At 28.3% G+C, this 21,307-nt stretch overlaps 4 protein-coding genes across 4 annotated transcripts; 1 reads left to right on the top strand and 3 right to left on the bottom strand.

Annotated features, from left to right (window-relative positions):
* The first annotated feature begins 366 nt into the window (after positions 1 to 366).
* Positions 367 to 963, top strand: LOC136090948 (uncharacterized). The gene has a single exon (XM_065817926.1). It carries the CDS (start codon positions 367 to 369, stop codon positions 961 to 963), a length of 597 nt encoding a protein of 198 aa, XP_065673998.1.
* A 5,572-nt stretch (positions 964 to 6,535) lies between these two features.
* Positions 6,536 to 6,937, bottom strand: LOC136090947 (uncharacterized). The gene has a single exon (XM_065817925.1). The coding sequence runs from the start codon at positions 6,935 to 6,937 to the stop codon at positions 6,536 to 6,538; it is 402 nt and encodes a 133-aa protein (XP_065673997.1).
* A 2,429-nt stretch (positions 6,938 to 9,366) lies between these two features.
* On the bottom strand, positions 9,367 to 9,963 carry LOC136090946 (uncharacterized). Its single transcript, XM_065817924.1, has one exon. The coding sequence runs from the start codon at positions 9,961 to 9,963 to the stop codon at positions 9,367 to 9,369; it is 597 nt and encodes a 198-aa protein (XP_065673996.1).
* A 417-nt stretch (positions 9,964 to 10,380) lies between these two features.
* LOC124806003 (chitin deacetylase 8) lies at positions 10,381 to 14,694 on the bottom strand. Its single transcript, XM_065818175.1, has 9 exons — positions 14,571 to 14,694; positions 13,605 to 13,958; positions 13,175 to 13,444; positions 12,798 to 13,064; positions 12,479 to 12,537; positions 12,144 to 12,266; positions 11,927 to 12,047; positions 11,598 to 11,831; positions 10,381 to 11,396 (listed from the first exon to the last, which is right to left on the bottom strand). The coding sequence occupies exons 1-9, from the start codon at positions 14,641 to 14,643 to the stop codon at positions 11,254 to 11,256; spliced, it is 1,644 nt and encodes a 547-aa protein (XP_065674247.1). The 5' UTR covers positions 14,644 to 14,694; the 3' UTR covers positions 10,381 to 11,253.
* Positions 14,695 to 21,307: the final 6,613 nt, after the last annotated feature.

Raw genomic sequence — 21,307 nt, 5'->3', positions numbered from 1 at the left:
AATATTTTCAATATTAATAATTTGTGTTGTTATGTCGAACAATTTTTTTTATCTTTTTCAAAAAGTTTATATTTCAATAAATTAAAAGTGGTAGTTTCTTGTTTTTATTCCGTGTCAATTAAAAATATTTTTAAATATTAAAAGATATTTTTTGCGGACAGGAATTTAATAATAAAACTCAATCTAGAAAAATCTTATAAAACATATAGAAACTTACTTGTTACACTCACCCGTCGTAGTAAAAAGAACCATTACCCTAAGTTCTTCTCTGATAACGCCAAAAACTTGAAATCTACATGGAATGGTATTAGGAATCTTTTAAACATTAGTTCGAGAGTTAACTCATGCTTATCTTCTAAGAACGCCATGATATATGACCCCATTAAAATTTCGGAATCTTTTAATTCATTCTTTGTTTCAGTTCCGGGAGAATTACAGAAAAAGATTCACTCATTCAATAATGACTTTAATAAATATCTTAAAAATCCTAATCTTAAATCAATATTCATAAAACCTACAGACAAAAACGAAGTATTTTCTAATATTCATTCTCTTAATGACAGCAAGGCTTCGGGACCTAACAGCGTTCCAATACCTATTTTTAAAGCTCTTGCAAATGATATCTCTCCTGTACTTTTTGAACTATTTAATCTGTCATTCATCACCGGTGTATTCCCTGACATCTTAAAAACTGCTTCTGTTATCCCAATTCATAAAAAAGACTCAAAAATTGAATGTAATAGCTACAGACCAATTTCATTATTAAATGTCAGCAAACTTTTAGAAAAACTTATGTACTCTCGTATTTACAACTTTTTGAATAGTTCTCTTTGTTTTCATATTCGGCAGTTTGGGTTTTGCTCAAATCACTCCACTTCTCATGCTCTTATTAGCATTACTGAAATGATTCGTGGTGCAATTGACAGTGGTTCCTTTACTTGTGGTGTATTCATAGATCTTTAAAAAGCTTTTGATACGGTTGATCATAACATTCTAACAAAAAAGTTAAACTACTACGGAATATGTGATATTGCTAACCGTTGGTTTTTTTCATATATTAGGGATCGCACTCAGTTTGTTTCAATTAATGGATTTGAATCCACACATAAAGTTATTAAACATGGTGTTCCACAAGGTTCCGTTCTTGGACCGTTGTTGTTTCTATTATATATAGATGATTAATCTTGTTCATTAAAAAATTCTAAGGTACATCATTATGCTGATGATACCAATCTTTTATATATCAACAAATCACTTACGACTCTTTGTAAAAATGTTAATCAAGATCTTCATCGCTTATGTAACTGGTTAAATAGTAATCGTATTTCTTTGAATGTCAATAAAACTGAATACGTTATTTTTCATTCCCCTCAAAAAACTATTGATAATATTAAAATTAAAATAACCGGAAAAAACTTTTTCCGTCAAAATATATAAAATATCTTGGAGTATATCATGATGAAAACCTATCTTGGTATAATCAACTGTATCACTGTATCATCTTCAAAAAACTTACACGAGCTAACAGTATGCTTTCTCTAATTTGTTACTATGTAATATCGTTACCCATCCAAACTCTTGGAATGATTTATTCTTCTTCATTCTCTTCTCACCTTTGCTATTGTTGTATACTTGCTTGGGTATTTTATACATCATGGCTTTACTTAGATAATCTTAACCCAAGTATCAAGGTTTATAATAATCTCATACCTTTTATCAGATTATTATGAAATTTGGTATCAGGTGTACGTTGTATACCTGATACCAGGTACCAAGGTATCAAAAATACAAGGTATGTCTGATACCTTGTATCAGATGTTTATCAACTTTAAAAAAAAGAAAATTACAAAATGCTCTTGTTTTTGAACATACAAAATATAAATGGATATTAATGAATATAAATGATATACACACTGAAAAATTTCAGTTATTAACAGAAAACTTTAAATCGGTTTATTACTAATACAATTTAACAGTATATTTTAACAGCCTGTTTAAATATACTTATTATAATTACTAAAATACTGTTTAATTATTATTATAAAAATTATATTATTATTTTTATATTTATTTCATTTTTTTATATTTAATAACTTAGTTATTAATTAAATAATTAGTAATATAAAAAATATATAATATAACCAATCATTTTAATAAAACAACAATGTAAAAAACCTGTTATTCAATAAATTGTCATTTTATAAAAACTATCAGTTCCTTTACGTATATATATATATATATATATATATATATATATATATATATATATATATATATATATATATATATATATATATATATATATACATATATATATATTTATATATATGTATATAAATATATATATATATATATATATATATATATAAATCTCTCTCTCTCTCTCTCTCTCTCTCTCTCTATATATATATATATATATATATATATATATATATATATATATATATATATATATATATATATATATAAAATATATATATATATATATATGTATATATATATATAAATATATATATATATATATGTACATATATGTATATGTACATATATATATATATATATATATATATATCTATAAATATATATATATATATATATATATATATATATATATATAAAGAGAGAGAGAGAGAGAGATAAAATATGTGTGTGTGTGTATATATAATATATATACACACACACTTGATGGGAAATGCCAAAAATAATAAAAAAACCTAAGAACTCGCAATGAAAGCAAGAGGTATGCTGGTTTGCCATCAGAGTTTCCAATAAGCGATCTTCCAACCTACAGACAAGTGATTCAATATTCATATCTTATTTGTAAAAATATGTATGAAGTAACAAGTATTAGTTCTCCAAAGATAATTTCAAAAGTGACAAATGAGTTGATCAGCCTATTGAGTAGAGTAAATCCTAAGCTTCCTCTAATCCATGTGAAGTCGGTAGCCAAAAAAATTTCTAGACTTCTTAAGAGAGTTTTATCTGCTGAGGAAAATGCATAAATGCAAACAAAAACAAGGAATATCTTGATTACAATTTTGAGCATTTTTTTGATTTGTCTTCTTGTGGTTGTGGACTTCCAGTAGTAGCTTGCAATAATAGGTCAGGAAAATTGTTAATTTCATTTTTATATGCAATACTTATTTTTAGCTTGTGCTAAACTTCATACAAATAATTGTTTATAACTTGATATGATATTTTTTTATAAATTAAATGCTAAATTGAAAAGATTGTATTGGATAATTTTACATAATTTTATAATTTTGATGATATGTTTTCGTTTCCAGTTTTTCAGTAATGCTTTTTTATAAAAATGATATTAAAATTATTCTAATAGATTTTAAATATTTTTATAAAGCATGCAATTTTTTTATGCATAGATCTGTTAAGTGTAAGAATCTTTTGGATTGAAAAACAACACACTTTGCTTGTCTCTGTGAAAGCGGTAAAAAGGAAAATAATTTTAATTTTAAAAATTAGACTTTATTTAACTCTTTAACCTGTAGTAGTTCGGAGAGCTTTGAATCTGGTAGTAACAATCAAATACACGTCAGAGTGAAAAAATAGTGTACTTTTCTTCCATTTTGTCAGCAAAATACTTTATTTTGTTTTGTTATTAATAATAAAAAAACCTAAGAGATGGTTTAAACTGTGATTTTCTTAAGTGTTTAGGATATTGTAAAATATATTTGAGACTACTTTATTGTATTTATTCTATTCTAGAGTTACTTTAACAAGTTTATTATTGAACTGAGTAAACATTTTGTTAAAAAAGTTTAAAATTGTTTTAGGTACCACCATTGGATAGAGAATATTTAAAAGATCAAAAATCGAAAATTGGAATAACAGGAAGATTTCAAATTGGTACAGTAGATAAAAAAACAGCGGCCAGAGAAAAAAAAAAGCTAGAGAGAGAAACTAACGATCAGATAAAAAGATGTATTAAATGATTCCAATCTGGATACTGAGTTATTTGATAACAATAATAAGTTTGAATCTGATCTAGACTCTTCTATAATTGTGCCAGTTGAAAAAAATTATACTCATTTAACAAACTTGGCAAAAGCTGCTATACGGTTTGAAATAAGCGGTGCTGCAACAGCTGCATTGGCAACAGCTGTATATAGACAGCTGTAAATAGACTATTGTATTGTAAAAAATTTAATAAATCACAAATAATAAATGGAAAAAAGATTTTTGGAGAAAAAAAATGAATCAGCACTATCATAAGTTCTAAACACTTAGCTGATGTTAAAGAATTAAAGGTTATTGGAATTGATGGAAAAATTGACAAGTCTACATTAGTACATTCTGTCTGTTATAACACTGATGAAGATCTTATTATTATTGCTTCAACCAAAGAAGAACATCATCTTACATTTACAGCAGAACATGGGCCAACAGCACAAAATTATATGACTCATGTAGTTATACCTAATGGAACTGGCGCTCCATGGCAGATGCTACTACAAATGTTTTAACAGAATATAATAGTGTTCAGAGCTTAGTCGCTGTTATTGTAGATAACACAACTTCTAATACAGGTGCAGATAACAGTTTGGTTATAAAACTCGAAAAAAATTTTAAAAGAAGTTTGCACCTTTTAGGATGTTTACTCCATCAAGCTGAACTTCCACTGCGACACATTATATTTGAATTAGATGGAAGCACAAATGGTCCTAAGTCTTATAAGGGGCCAATCGGAGATGCTGCATCTCATCAAACTCTTCATGAACAGCTATTGGTTGAGTTTGCTCCCATATATTTTGAAATAGAGTTGTTTGTTAGCAGTGAGGTTATAAGCGATCTTAGTACAGGCCAACGAAAGCTTTATGAGTACTGCGTGGGTATCTCAAAAGGTTTTTTACCTAAAAAATTTCTTGCAAAAAAAACATGGACCAATTTTTCATGCTAGATGGCTAACTCTAGCCTTAAGAATAATGATGGTTTATGTAAGGACTGATAAACCATCTCCTGAGTTATTAGTAGTAACTAAATATATTGTTCAAGTCTATTGTGTAATGTGGTTTGCTATTAAGCGCTCCGGAAAATACAAAGACGCTTGTCAACTTCTGTACAAAACCATTCAATTAGTCAAGCTTCAAGACAGCAGGATTCAGAGCATTTTTTTTAAGAGCTTACTAGGAAATTCATATCGTCGTTTGCAAGAAAATTTCCTCTATTGCATGCTGCTGGATGAAAATCTGAATGTAAGAAATCACGCCCTCAACCAAATCCTTAAAATAAGAGTATTGAAAGAAGACATTACTTTTAAACCAAAACTTAAGCCGAAATCCATAATGAAAAGAAATTTTGATGCTGAGTCTTGGGATTATCTTGTTTCTGTTGATGATATTCAGGTTGAGCCCCCAACAACTCTTTGCATAACGTCAGAATATCTGAGAGAAACTATTAAATCAAACCTAAAACTTCGTGTAATAGATATACCGAACAATTCTCAATCTGTGGAGAGAGCAGTCAAATTAACCTCAGAGGCATCTAAAAAGGTTTATGGTTACGAAAAGAGACACAAATTCATTTTGACTAAAACCCAAAGTCGAAGAGAGAACAAAAGAAACATAAAAAAGTGTGACTCTTTTATAAAATGAATGTCTAGTATGTTAGTTATATTTGTGTCTCTAAAAGTTACTTTGTTATGCTGTCTTTGAAAGCATCGATTGATGGAGCGTTTACTGCTGCTTGGGAAAGCGCATTCCATGGGGTAAAAAACTCTACTTGTATATGTCGTTCTTTACAATTTTGTACAAGCTGGCGTTCTAGTTTTTGGTTATGCCCTCTCAAAATATCCTTGGCTTTACTGCTTGAAAGTTTTTGAGGGACAAAAAGACTGACAAGTTCAAGTTGAAGCGTGATTTTAAATTGCTCAATAAGGTCTGCAATTTTACGATGTTTTTTAAATGTTGTTAGACCAAGCTGTTGGAGTTGACTTTCATAGGACAGGTGTTCAATAGATGACATTGTTTTTGTTGCTTAATGTTACACTTGCTCGAGGATAGCTATGTTGGCGACCAGACATGTTCAGCAAACTCAAGGTGGGGGCGAAAGTAGATAGAAAGAGATAACGTGTGTGCCATAAACAAGAACTGCGAATGCAAAATGATCTTTTGAGTCGTCCTACCATTCTATTTGCTATTAATGCAGCTGATTCTACTTGTGTTCTGACATTAACGTCATTAGAGACCACCACACCAAGGTCTCGTTCGACTGCAGTCTTTTCGAGTGGATAACGCGTGCCGTCAACGTTGGTCATTGAATATTCGCGCGTCAACTTATTACATGCGCGACTAACATGCATTACTTTGCATTTCTCAATTTTGAAATGCATGAGCCAAATATGAGACCGTTTCACTGCTCTGTCAATGTCAGCTTGAAATGATGCTGTCCAATTCGTTTTTAATTATGCCGATAATTTTACTGTCGTCAGCATACTGTTTTATATATACATATGATGAGTGATGCTGTCTGGCAGGTCATTAATGAAGATTAAGAAGAGCAACGGGCTTAAGACCGAGCCTTAAGGCACGCCACTAGTGACCACTCGTTGACTTTGGTCGCTTAACCAAGCTGATATCCAGTCTAAGAGCGCGTCTTGAATACCATAGGCTCTTAACTTATGAAGAAGACGTCTATGCGGCACTTTGTTAAACGCCTTCGCAAAGTCTGTGTATATGACGTCTACTGCGTGGCTGCGATGAATTGATGACGTCATGATGTCTCGAGTTTCTAGCATGCTTGAGATGCAACCCTTGCGATGAACAAATTCATGCTGCTTTGGAGTATTTAAGCCATTAGGAACATAGTGTTCCGTTATACTTGTTTGAAAAACACTTTCCATCATTCTGCATGGAGTAGGTGTGAGCAAAATAGGTCGGTAGTTTGATGTATTTAGTTTACTTCTTTTCGTGAAAATAAGCATTACATTTGATTTTCTCCACAAGTTGGGAACTACACCAGTTGCAAACGATCAATTGTAGATAAGCAAAAAAGGTTTGACAAAGGCAGCTGCACATTTACTAAGGACTCGTGTATGTAAGCCGTCGTAGCCGGTTGACTTTCTTTCATCAAGATGGTTGAGCATTAATGAAAATTGAATAAATAAAAAACCTTTTCTTTTAAATGTCAATTTTTAATTATTATTATAAACTGCTGGCTTTACGATTAAAATCAACCTGACTTTAATCACAAACGTTCATATTTAATCTTATTGCTGTCTTACAACCATTGGACAAGATATACATACAATAATTCATAAAATTCTAATTGAATAAGAATTATATGAATTATTGAATCTTAATGAATTAAGTCTTTTAAAATGGTATATTTTAATATAGAATAAGTTATTCTATATTAAACTATAGCATTTTAAAAGACAAAAAATAAAAACTGTATCACTGCAAGCCATACATTAATTCTCCATTATATAATTAGTCCTAATTATTCATTTGTATCTAACTAATCACTTGTATCAGTTATCAGTACCACTGTCATCGACCAATCATTTGTGGGAACAGAGCAGGAGCTATAAACAAGAGAAGATGTATCATGCGAATTATACTTTTTTGATGAACCTATCTTTTTCAATAAATCTTTGTTTGATAACATATACTTAGGGAACTCATGATAGGATTATGAATTAAAATTACTTTTTATACATAAAATACTTTTAACGGGCTCTAATGGTAATTTATTTATTAATGCTTTACGCGTGAAATTTAAGAAATTAACAAGGAAAAAGTGAATTGGTTTAAAACTCCCATATGGTTCAAAAGTTCAAAAAATAAAAATACTGTATACAGCTCAGAATTTTAACAAGGTGTTACACTAGAGACATTTAAAACGTGATAAAATTGACAGGCTTGCATTACAAAAAAATTTCTTTAACTTATTTAGCTTTTATATTATTATTTTTATATTTATTTTATTTTTTTATATTTAATAATTTAGTTATTAATTAAATAATTAGTAATGTAAAAAATATATAATGTAATCAATCTTTTTAATAAAACAACAATGTAAAAAACCTGTTATTCAATAAACTGCCATTTTATAAAAAAAGATTATTTCTTGAATATAAAGTTTAAAAACGTAAAGGAACTGATCGTTTTTATAAAATGACAATTTATTGAATAACAGGTTTTTTACATTGTTGTTTTATTAAAATGATTGGTTATATTATATATTTTTTATATTACTAATTATTTAATTAATAACTAAGTTATTAAATATAAAAAAATGAAATAAATATAAAAATAATAATATAATTTTTATAATAATAATTAAACAGTATTTTAGTAATTATAATAAGTATATTTAAACAGGCTGTTAAAATATACTGTTAAATTGTATTAGTAATAAACCGATTTAAAGTTTTCTGTTAATAACTGAAATTTTTCAGTGTGTATATCATTTATATTCATTAATATCCATTTATATTTTGTATGTTCAAAAACAAGAGCATTTTGTAATTTTCTTTTTTTTAAAGTTGATAAACATCTGATACAAGGTATCAGACATACCTTGTATTTTTGATACCTTGGTACCTGGTATCAGGTATACAACGTACACCTGATACCAAATTTCATAATAATCTGATAAAAGGTATGAGATTATTATAAACCTTGATACTTGGGTTAAGATTATCTAAGTAAAGCCATGATGTATAAAATACCCAAGCAAGTATACAACAATAGCAAAGGTGAGAAGAGAATGAAGAAGAATAAATCATTCCAAGAGTTTGGATGGGTAACGATATTACATAGTAACAAATTAGAGAAAGCATACTGTTAGCTCGTGTAAGTTTTTTGAAGATGATACAGTGATACAGTTGATTATACCAAGATAGGTTTTCATCATGATATACTCCAAGATATTTTATATATTTTGACGGAAAAAGTTTTTTCCGGTTATTTTAATTTTAATATTATCAATAGTTTTTTGAGGGGAATGAAAAATAACGTATTCAGTTTTATTGACATTCAAAGAAATACGATTACTATTTAACCAGTTACATAAGCGATGAAGATCTTGATTAACATTTTTACAAAGAGTCGTAAGTGATTTGTTGATATATAAAAGATTGGTATCATCAGCATAATGATGTACCTTAGAATTTTTTAATGAACAAGATTAATCATCTATATATAATAGAAACAACAACGGTCCAAGAACGGAACCTTGTGGAACACCATGTTTAATAACTTTATGTGTGGATTCAAATCCATTAATTGAAACAAACTGAGTGCGATCCCTAATATATGAAAAAAACCAACGGTTAGCAATATCACATATTCCGTAGTAGTTTAACTTTTTTGTTAGAATGTTATGATCAACCGTATCAAAAGCTTTTTAAAGATCTATGAATACACCACAAGTAAAGGAACCACTGTCAATTGCACCACGAATCATTTCAGTAATGCTAATAAGAGCATGAGAAGTGGAGTGATTTGAGCAAAACCCAAACTGCCGAATATGAAAACAAAGAGAACTATTCAAAAAGTTGTAAATACGAGAGTACATAAGTTTTTCTAAAAGTTTGCTGACATTTAATAATGAAATTGGTCTGTAGCTATTACATTCAATTTTTGAGTCTTTTTTATGAATTGGGATAACAGAAGCAGTTTTTAAGATGTCAGGGAATACACCGGTGATGAATGACAGATTAAATAGTTCAAAAAGTACAGGAGAGATATCATTTGCAAGAGCTTTAAAAATAGGTATTGGAACGCTGTTAGGTCCCGAAGCCTTGCTGTCATTAAGAGAATGAATATTAGAAAATACTTCGTTTTTGTCTGTAGGTTTTATGAATATTGATTTAAGATTAGGATTTTTAAGATATTTATTAAAGTCATTATTGAATGAGTGAATCTTTTTCTGTAATTCTCCCGGAACTGAAACAAAGAATGAATTAAAAGATTCCGAAATTTTAATGGGGTCATATATCATGGCGTTCTTAGAAGATAAGCATGAGTTAACTCTCGAACTAATGTTTAAAAGATTCCTAATACCATTCCATGTAGATTTCAAGTTTTTGGCGTTATCAGAGAAGAACTTAGGGTAATGGTTCTTTTTACTACGACGGGTGAGTGTAACAAGTAAGTTTCTATATGTTTTATAAGATTTTTCTAGATTGAGTTTTATTATTAAATTCCTGTCCGCAAAAAATATCTTTTAATATTTAAAAATATTTTTAATTGACACGGAATAAAAACAAGAAACTACCACTTTTAATTTATTGAAATATAAACTTTTTGAAAAAGATAAAAAAAATTGTTCGACATAACAACACAAATTATTAATATTGAAAATATTAAAGTGAATTTAAAACCAATTAAAAGCAAATTTAAAAACACCAATTAAAAAAAAATCTTTAAAACACATAATAAACAAAAGTTAATTGTATCTTACCATACATGCACATTTAAAAATCTCAAATTAAAAAGCACCTTTAAAGCACATTTAAAAAACACCAAATAAAAGTGTTTGAGATATAAAATTATTGACAACATGCAATCTTATTAATATACAACTTTTTGCAATGTAAATACAATTTCTCAATAGCATTAACATTGACTAGTCAGGGATTGTAGCAGATTTTTTTAAGGTTTCAAAAAGATAGCTTTCAGACACGGAGCACACTTCAAACTTCTTGGGTATGTTTATGGCTTATATAAAATAAAAACGCTTTGCAAAAAATTGCTGTGATTGGAGCCGTGTAACAACAAAAACCCTAAAACCTGTGCCCCAACCCCAATTGTGAGGGCAATAGTTTACTGAGTTTTACATCATTACTATTTTAAACTAAACTTATATTCATCGATAGACTTCAAATTTAATCCAATAATATTTAAATGTTCTTTTGTAAAGTTATGACCATGTAAAGTTTCTAATTCCCTTATTTTGAGGGGTTTGTGATTTTTAATTTTTTGCAAAGCAATATCATTTGTTATAAGCATAAACATGCCAAAGAGGTTTGAAGTTTTCAAACTTCTTGGGCATGTTTATGCTTTAAACTTCTTGGGCATGTTTATGCTTATTTATGCTTGAACTTTCAGACACAAAGTGTCTGAAAGTTATCTTTTTATAGCATCAAAAAGTGCTACCACAATCCCTGCTGTTAAATGAATAAATATAAAATGATAAATAAAAATTATAATCATACTGTTACGATAGTATAACATGAACACTATTACAAAAAAAAAATTGTCGTAATGCAGTATTATCATAGGCCAATGTTTACTTTTTCTTGCATGACCATGGAGCAAAAGTATTTAACTGACTTAATGGTGTCGGGTTCTGTGTCCAACGAATAGCTTGCTCAACAGTCACAAAGTACACATCAGGCAGGCGAGAAATTTCGGATAAAAACTTTTTGAAACCTAATAGAAAAACATTTATTTTTATACATGATGTATGCAATAACATTATCTCATTAAACTGAATTTTATTTGAAATAAAATTTTATAGCTTTAAAAAATTTCTGATAAACAATTAATTTAATCTTTAAAACAATTTCTGGTAAATACATTATAAATACAGGAATGCATAAAGTAAACATGTACATGTAAAAGTTTATTCACCTAGTTGCCTGTAAACAAAACTTTCGTGCAAAAAGAATGCAGAATGTCCAAATATTGAAAATGGTTGTTTTTTATCTTTGTAATGTCGATTAAAATTATCCATAAAGTTTTTATAAACATTTTCACTTGAATCATTTAAACTACGAACACAACTGTCAAACATGGAGCATTCAGGACCGTTTTCACCATCATATAAAGGATTCAGAGGGACTTCCCACAAACCTGGGTAAGATACTAATGAAAAAATTGAAACATTAACAAATTCATATCAACTGCAGTAAAAAGCATTTTATATGTAATATTCAAATACTTTGAATTTTTTGACTTACACTCTGGACATGGCTCATCAACACATTTAGGGATTAAGTAGTCTAATGTGAAAGGCCACCATTTAGTTCCAGCATGAGTAGACAGTGAAGTATCATACAAGAAATTGTTGTCAGCTAGAACCTAAAAATATAAATAAATGTAAAATACAAAGTAGTTTTTTATCCTGCTAAGGTTTTTCAAGTAAAAGGTAATTTTATACAGGTAAAATGCTTTTACCCTGTATAAAGTTTCACCAGGTCTTAAAAAAGGTGTTCGCCATCCTGTGATTGTTGCCCCTGACTTTTCTTCAAGCATTTTCTTTTCTCCAATAATTTCCAACTCAAGTTCACTATATGTGCTCTAAAAGAATAATTAAACTACACAATAATAAAAAAAACTATTACAAATTCAAACTTTTAACATAACAACTAATAAAATTAGAAAAAAATCTAAGCAATAGAAATAAAGTTAAAAAATTTAAACAACAAAAAAAACACACACAAAAATGCAAACAAAAAATAAAAAATGTTTTATTTTTTTAAATAAAATAAAATTTAAGTTTAAAACCGTACATCTTTCCACCAAAGATTAGGACTTCTATGTGTTATTGAATGATCAGCAATTTCATGACCTGCAATTAATATAAAACAATGATTAAAAACAAAGAACAGTTATCATAACAAAGTTGATGACAAGTAGATGAAAGTCTGTTTAAAGCGCGCCATGTAAGCTATATGGGTTATAGTGTTAGAATATATATGTTAAATATATTCCCACTAAGGTTATAGCCCTTATCTTTTTCCTATTGTATCACAAGTAAGTGAACTTTATTATTATGTTCAAAATAATGTTTAAAAAATATTAAATCATTAGATTAATGAAACATATCACCTTTTTGAAATAAATTTTTAACAAGATTGAAGTCTGTATATTCACCAGAAACATAGTATGTAGTTCCAACAGGACAGCCGTTGGGGTTTTTCATATTATTGAACAGTTCCATGTAAAAGTTATAATTTATAGCATTGACTGCATCATCCATTGTCCACATGACAATTTGCGGGATATCTTCTTTGCGAAGGTTTCCTGGAATCTCCTCACTTGCACATCGGCAGTTTGGAAGTTTACATTTACTTTGCTCACATAAAATGGCTTTTACTAAAACATGTTGATTTTTTGATAATTATTTATTATTTACCATTTAGTAATTTAAATATAAATTTTTAAAATTTAAAATGTTTAAAACTTAGAATCATTAATTTTCTCACCATAACTTTTTTGGTTAGAGGCACTAGTGCTACTCCTTGTAGTCAGTGTAGCTGGGACAGAAGTTGCAATTGAAAAACCGTTTTCTAAAGTTTTAACTATATCATCTGATGCTTGACAGCTTGAAGTCCATGTACATGAAAGTAAAGTGTTATCCCACTTTAATGATGCAGGACAAGCAAGCTGAATTTTTTGACCATTGTTGCAAATAAAATACCTGCTGCAATTATTGGGGTCTGAATAGTATTTACCATTCTCACACGTTTCTGCAACTGAAAAAAGTATTTTATATTAAAGTTTTTTTTCATTAAAATTATGAGTATTAAAAGTATTAAAAAGTATTATTTATTTCCATATTTATTACTAATTAACTATATTAAATATTAACAAATAAAAAAAATATTAATAAAAAAATAAAAAATACTAATATACCTTTAGGTATAGAAGTAGTTGGAGGTAATGTAATAGTAAATTTGGATGTGGTTGTTGTTTTTATAGCGGTAGATGCTTGGAGAGTTTCAATTGTAAACGGAAGCTGTTCTTGAGTAGTGACAATTTGAGTAACCAACTCTGCAGTAAGAGGAAGTGATTCCGACGACAGGATAGGAAGCGATGAAGGAATTTGACATGTGCTAGAGCTCCAAAAACATGTTAATAAAACGTTGTCCCACACTAATGGTAAAGGGCAAGAAAGTGGTAATTTTTGTCCATTAGAGCAGGTAAAATATACGCTGCAATTCGCTGTGTCATGATAAAACTTCCCAACTTCGCATGTACTCGAAACTGCTATAAACAAAAATTTAGAAAAGCACAAAAACTAAGAAAGTTCTACACTAAAAAAAATCAAAATATAAATTTATTTTGACTTGAAAAAAAATTCCAAAAATCTTCTGAAACAACGTAAAGATGTTATATCAGATTTTTCGAATTTTGTACCTTATTTTTAATTTAAAATCAAAAGAAACTTATATTTCGAGTTTGTTTACTTTTGTTACTGTTGTTTTTCTTCGATAATAAGAATACCTTAAGATGTTAAAAATTATGTTTTGAAATATTTCTTAAAAGTTTGTTTTGCCGTTCTATTTTAATTTAGAGAACACTAAATACAAACAATATCTTGTTCCCACGGTAACCGCACGGACTGTTAAATTTCAAAACGTCAGCAATTTTTATTTCTCAAAACTTTTTTGCTATGACATTTCGTAGCATTTGTACAATTTCTATATTAAAAAAATAAGTGTTTTTTTTTTATTTTATTTTATCTCTCCTCTATTGTCAAAAATAAGAACAAATAGTTATGATATCAGACTATTTCTAGATAACCATCGTTTATCTAATTACTAAAAGGTGGCCATTCAATAAGAAAAAGAATCAAAAGTTTTGTTTAAAAATATTTACCTTGCGGTAGAGGTATTGTTTCACTTGGCAGTACCGAACAAAGCAAAACAAAAAAGTACCATAAAATTTCCATTGTAATCTTTGATATATTTTTATTTAGTTTTAAACCAGTTAGCTACTCTCCGTTTTTCTTTCTTTCTTTTACAGCAAATTATACAATTTTAATACAAGCTTTAATACAATATTCGATTTGTCTCTGCTATTTATTCATTGTTAGAGACATTTTTTTTTTTTAAATAACAATTACGAAAACAATTAAAATGACAATTATGTGAGAAGTTTCATCTTATTACCTCGATTTGTTGAAAACGATGTTAGTTAGGAAATTGTGGCAGTAACAAGTATAACTTGTTATCCTGACCATTACGATTGGAACTTTTCGAACAAAAAAATTAAAAATAGGTATAATTACAAAATATATTAAGACGATTTTAATTAAAGGTTTATTCATATTAACCGGGGGTGAGCGTTTTGACATGAATACATGTTATTTAAATGCGTACTCGCCTTCGATTGCGCTACTTTTATATAGGTGTGGTGGAATAGTGTCGCAAAATTTTTATTGTCGCAAATTTGATTGTTGAAAATGTAAAAAAGGAATAGTGTCGCGAATTGTCGCATTATTGGTTGTCGAATAACAGAATAATGTCGCAAATGAATTTAATGAATAGTGTCGAAAACAAATAAAAGGGATAGTGTCGCAAATTGTCGCATTATTAGTTGTCGAATAACAGAATAAGGAATAATGTCGCAAGTGTCGAAAATAGAAAAAAGAAGGAATAATGTCCTAAAGGAGTTTATTGATTATTAACAAAAATAAAAAAATAATAATAACTATAAACGTGTGATTAAATAGCATGTTTGATGTCGTACTGAAAGTACATACACTAACTATCTTATTAGCCTGCTGCCGCAAACGAGTGCCGCTATATCGGCTGAGGGTTTGGGTTTGGTAGTCTTTTCTTTTATTATTCTTTGTTTTTTTATTTGTTTTTCTCTTTGTTTTTTTTTCTGTAAAAGCCCTATGCTATAAAGATAAGCAAAACGAGTTAGCAATTGCTAAAATTAACTATTTGCGACACTATTCCTTTTTTTTGTTTTGTTTTCGAAACTGTTTATTAAATTCATTTGCGACACTATTCCTTTGTATTGTTTTTGACACCATTCATTAAATTCGTTTGCGACAATATTCCTTTTTCTTGCGATATTAGGTCTTTTTAATATATTCGACACTATTATGAAGTTCATTTTTCGTCACTATTGACAGGTTTAGTGTCGAATAGATAATCGATAGATTTGCCCATATCGTCGAGGATAGTGCGTAACTAGCATTGGATAATACCGCGTATCTACATTACATTTTTTTTACTGGAAAAGTTCAAAACTTTAAATTGTTTTTATTTCAACAGATTTTGGGTTCATTTTAGTATAAAAAGTATTATTCATGTTTTTTGTAATGTCAACAATAGATATTTAGTGTTAAAATTATTAATATCCAAATATAGTAGCCAATGCTAGTTACGCGGATTTGCACTATCCCCGACGATATGCTTTTAAAACCCATGCTTTTGAATGCATACATTCTATTTCATGCATACGTTCTATTTTAACAAATTAACTATCATACATTCAATTTTCAGATATCTAAATTATTATAGGTACTCGAAAATGGTTGACTGTACCAACATTTATATGCTCACGCGACATTATAAGGATAATCTTGCGTAAGCATATAAATAGTGTTTTTTAGTTTATTTTTTACTATCTTTATTATTATTTTTTTATAGGTCGTATTACATGATGTCTACTATATAAAACTTGACAAAACCCCCCCAAAAAAATTAATTAGATTCTACGAATGCTATTAATTCTATTTTTATTTTCAAATTTTTTCGCGTAAATTATATCAGTAGCCAATTTTATCAAATTTAGAATGTGAAATTGAATTACGATTGGATAATTGAATTGCGGTTGGATAATTGAATTGCAATTGGGTAATTGAATTGCGATTGGGTAATTGCGATTGGGTAATGGCCTAATTAGAATAACTAGTTTTTTAGAAAGTTTCTTTCTTATTATTTGTTTCTTATTTTAGAACTTTCAACAAGTAAATATTTCTAAAACTATAAATATTAATAAAAACTCAAAACGAAAACAAAAATTAATTCAAAGCATTTTGTTTCAAAATTTAATTCAAATTCAACTTAAGAATTTATGTAATTGTGAAAAATTTATGAAACTTAAGAAATTATGTAATTGTGAAAAAGATTTATATAATTGTGAAAAATTTATTTTGCTTATTTTACTTGAAAAAAAACAACAAATAAGGATTATTTCCGAATAGAACTGTATATTCGGCACAATGCGCAACCTAAATTCCAGTTGTTTTGATCTCTGGTTGAAAGACAATAATAAAATAAGATTTTGAACAGGATTTTACATTTTTTTTAATGAATAATAAAAATCACTTAGATATTTTTAAAACAATGTATACTAAAGATTACTCAAAAACTTTGTCACATCTGTTACAAACCATTTTATAAAGCAATCGACGTTTATGAAGTTTACTTTATAAACCTTGCCATATAAACAAGGTTGTTTAAGTGGCAACGTAATATACTTAATTAAATTCAAGCGAAATTTTGCTTATATTAGGTGAATATACAAATTTAATGTTAATTGAGATTGAGCCCGATAATGGTTTAATTAATTTATCAATCCCTATTACATTTATTACATAAACTAGAACTTCTGGTTGTAAGTATTTTAAAACTACTCAAATCTACATTTGATATTACTTGTTTAAAATGGATGTGCAGTCATCAGGGTAAAAGAATGACCACAGATAACTTAGGGTTGTTTTTTCGTGAAGTCTATTTAAAATTTGCAGTGTCTGCAATTGCAAAAATGCAAGTATTTTACCTCCAAATGTCAATGTCCTTTCTAAGGTCAAACTTATTACGAGCAAAAATGTTGCATTTAAAAGTGCAACTTTTGCATTTCCTAATATTGTTCTTTACGATGACAGCTGATTTCCTAGACGCAATGTTACAGAAATTGATAATATAGGTCGTATCGTCTCTCTTAATAATATTGCTTTCATAACCAAGTTATAACCAACAAAAAGAAACAGTAAAGAGTTTGAAAACGTTACAAGTTCTCCTACTAAGGTAAGAATCGAAGTATTTATTAAGGTAAATTTTTTCAGTTTAAGCTTCGTTCTGGTTTGTAGTTGCTTCACGTCTTTTGCTTGCCAATTGCCCTAATACACTTTGGTTTTCAAAATAGCCTAAAAGTCCTCGAGATTTTATCAGTCGCAAAGAATCCCTCTTGGGGTCCTATAGTAAATTGTTGAAAGTGCTCATTAAGACTTTTATAAACATTGGTCAAGGTATAAACGAAACAATAATCATCCAGAGGATAAAGAAAGTTTGTTATGCTGCTTCACTAATATAAACAGCTCAAAGAATGTTTAATGAACTGCTACCATAATTCGATTTATTGGATTAGGCAGCAGAAAATCATTGGTTACGGTTTTTAATGAACATTTTATCCATTTTAATCTTTAACTGCTGTTAGTAATTATGAATTTTAATGTTTCATATAAAAATACTGAAGAGTTTTTGACTAAATAAAGTATATCAAACTATTTTGAATAAATTTCTTTCGGAGAAATTCGAAGACCATTGACCAGTAGCTAAAACGTACTAATGTCTGCCATACACCAGCCTACTTATAAATTTCCTCATCAAGTAAGTTTATTTGAATTTTATTATAATTTTTTGCTCTTAATAATTTTCAAAATAATTACTAATTAAATTATGCTCTTTATTAAACATAAATTTAATAGAATTTGTATATTCGTTTGACTGAAACGAAATTGTATTAGTTTATATTTAATGTTAGATTTTATTTACTTCTAAATTTAACTCTTGCCGTGTCTAAAATTGTATCCATATGAGATTTGTAAGTCGCACCGGTACGGATTAGGAAATTATTCTTTTTTTCTTTCTTATTTTTAGGTCATAATTATGTCATTGTATAATAAGTGGAACTAATAAAGTATAGAAGATGCGTTAACCACATTATTAGGTGGAGTTAATGGGTTCAATGTAGCTTGTAGAAAGATAATATCCCCAAACAAATGTTAAGGCGTATTTTTAAAAGTATAAATAAGACCTAACGAATGATGAAAACCTAACGAATGATGAAGAACAATATTACTGAAAATATGGAAAAGACTTAGTTGCGCATATTCTCAATTTACAATTGATTTTTTTGTTTGACTTACTACAACTGATCTAAGAGAACTTGCTTATTAATTGGTAGAAAAATATAAACTACCCCATCGCTTTCAACAGAGAAAACGAGAAAAAGTGGTAAGATAAATTTATAAGGTTAATCTTTGTTCATCTTAACGTATGTCAGAGGTAACCGAAATGATTAGGACCAGGCTTTCAATAAAGATAAAATTTATCAATTTGATAAATATGAATCCATATTAGATGAACACAAGTTTAATATTTACCAGGCATATAACGTTGAAAAAAAGGATTGTCTATTGTTCAAAAACCACCTAAAATAATTACTTAAAAAGGTAAACATCAAGTTGGTGCACTTACAAATGATGAATAAAATTTAACAGGTGTTTCTTTTATGAATCCTGTAGGTGAGTTTATATATCCCATGGTAATATTTAAACGGGTGAGAACGAACGAGTTTTTAAAGAAAGGAGTATTAGTGGGTACCGTATTTGGGTACTCCAAAAATGGATGGGTAATGTCTGAACTTTTTGATGAGTGGTTTCATCATTTTATCAAGTAGAGAAGAGTAAGAATATGCAAAGACTTTTAATTTTGAATAAAAAAAATTTTTCTGCTCATACAAACCACCGCTTCTAAAATTTAGACTGATCATTTTATAAATTAATTATAAAAGTAATTACAACAACACAGTTAAAAAAACGACTGTTTCGGAACTGTGAGACATTGCATATTCAAAACCAGTTTGCATGGACATTGCTTTAAATGGTTTTAAGTTTGTCGTTATTTAGCCATGTAATAGATATGAATTTAATAATGGTTTTTGCGCTCCTACACTTGTGTTTAAAGACTCTTTATACATTCTTCTTCGCTGGGCATAAAAAATCAAGAAGATCTTTCTGCAGTGATTATTCAAAAAATTGGAGAAATCTCTATGTGTCTATAATCCAAACAAAACTGAAATTAATGTTATTTTTTAATCTTATAATAAACCAAAGAAAAAAGTTCTATATAAGTTGCTCCACCTTGCCAACCAAAACAACGTCGACGCAGAAAAAAAACAACATAGAACATGCAGCTAATAAAAGAAACAAAGTAACTAATATTATGGTATTGGCAACAAAAATTGAAAAGACGAAGGATGATTTTTTTTTGTGTGTGTGTGTGAAGAAGATCGTGAGGAAAATATGATTCAATGCTTGAAATGGAAATCATGGGTGCATGATGAATATATTGGAATTATTAAAAAAATAAAAAATATGCGAAACATGCACTAGCTGAACATTTATGTATTATGGTAATAAATTAATAAAAATTACGTTTTAAATATTATTGATCTTAATTTGAATTTTAAGGTTCGACTTAGGTAGAAGTAGTACGACTTAGGTAGAAGTAGTACGACTTGAAAACCAGATTCTTTAGTAGGAAAGTTTTTTAAAATTTAAAATGCTACAAAAAAAATGTTACAAAAAATTTAAAATGTTACAAAAATGTTAAAATGTTAAAATTTAAAAATTTAAAAATGTTAAAATGTTAAAATGTTAAAATTTAAAATGTTACAAAAATGAAATTTCTCTAATTTCGTTTTTAAAAAATAACGACAATTATAATAGATGATTTAAATAATACATTTAACTTTTATTTATTAAAAAAAAGTTTTACCCTGCTTTTTTTTTAATGGGTGCGGTTTTCTTAAGAAACTCTACCCTACTTAAACCCCATCGAAAGTTCCCAAAGTAGGGTAGAGCGGGGCTAGTTGAGCAGTTTTTACTAAATCTAACAGATCTCATGAATGGTGCGTCAGATTTACATAATTTTTTCAATATTTGAAAGTTAATTTGACCTGCTAAAAATTTGTGAAGAAAAAAGTATAGTTTTTGATTATTTTGAGAAGATATTGCCTAATGTTTGCGAAGTTGCTCAACCTGCTCCAGCGGGATAAGTAAAGCAATAGTGTGTGGTAAGTTGAGCTACCAACAAATAAATGAGTATGCATGGTACGAAACTAAGATGAATCATCAATAAAACTTTCACTAACACTAAGCGTGTGTACAATTTATAAACTTTAATGAAGTAAGTAAGACAAGAGAAAAAATTAAATATTAAGAAAGCGTCATAAAATATAGAAATATTATTTTATACAATTATCTTGATCTTTAAAGCCCGATTTAAAAATAATTAATTATATATATATATATATATATATATATATATATATATATATATATATATATATATATATATATATATATATATATATATATATATATATATATATATATATATATAATCTACCGCTAAATTATTTCTTATCCAAGTAGTAATTTATGTTCGGTACTTCAGTTTTATTTATTTTTTTCAAAGCCGCTCAACTTACCCCTACTACACAAGGTGTCATATTAACTAGGTTTTAAATAGAACAGTTATTTTGCAGTTTTTAGTAACTTATGCTATTAAGTGGTTATAAGCAAGTTC

The sequence above is a fragment of the Hydra vulgaris genome, chromosome 14 (assembly GCF_038396675.1).
Source record: "Hydra vulgaris chromosome 14, alternate assembly HydraT2T_AEP".
Lineage (NCBI taxonomy): Eukaryota > Metazoa > Cnidaria > Hydrozoa > Anthoathecata > Hydridae > Hydra > Hydra vulgaris.
This window is presented reverse-complemented; position numbering and strand designations above follow the sequence as displayed.

What these genes read in the sequence shown, in the direction of transcription:
- LOC136090948 (XM_065817926.1), top strand. Translation starts at nt 367, where the DNA reads ATGATATATGACCCCATTAAAATTTCGGAATCTTTTAATTCATTCTTT.
- LOC136090947 (XM_065817925.1), bottom strand. Translation starts at nt 6,937, where the DNA reads ATGCTTATTTTCACGAAAAGAAGTAAACTAAATACATCAAACTACCGA.
- LOC136090946 (XM_065817924.1), bottom strand. Translation starts at nt 9,963, where the DNA reads ATGATATATGACCCCATTAAAATTTCGGAATCTTTTAATTCATTCTTT.
- LOC124806003 (XM_065818175.1), bottom strand. Translation starts at nt 14,643, where the DNA reads ATGGAAATTTTATGGTACTTTTTTGTTTTGCTTTGTTCGGTACTGCCA. An exon ending in CTGGTGAAACTTTATACAGG is followed by an intron (nt 12,048 to 12,143) that starts GTAAAAGCATTT and finishes TTATATTTTTAG; the next exon opens with GTTCTAGCTGACAACAATTT. An exon ending in TTTTGTTTACAGGCAACTAG is followed by an intron (nt 11,397 to 11,597) that starts GTGAATAAACTT and finishes TTTTTCTATTAG; the next exon opens with GTTTCAAAAAGTTTTTATCC.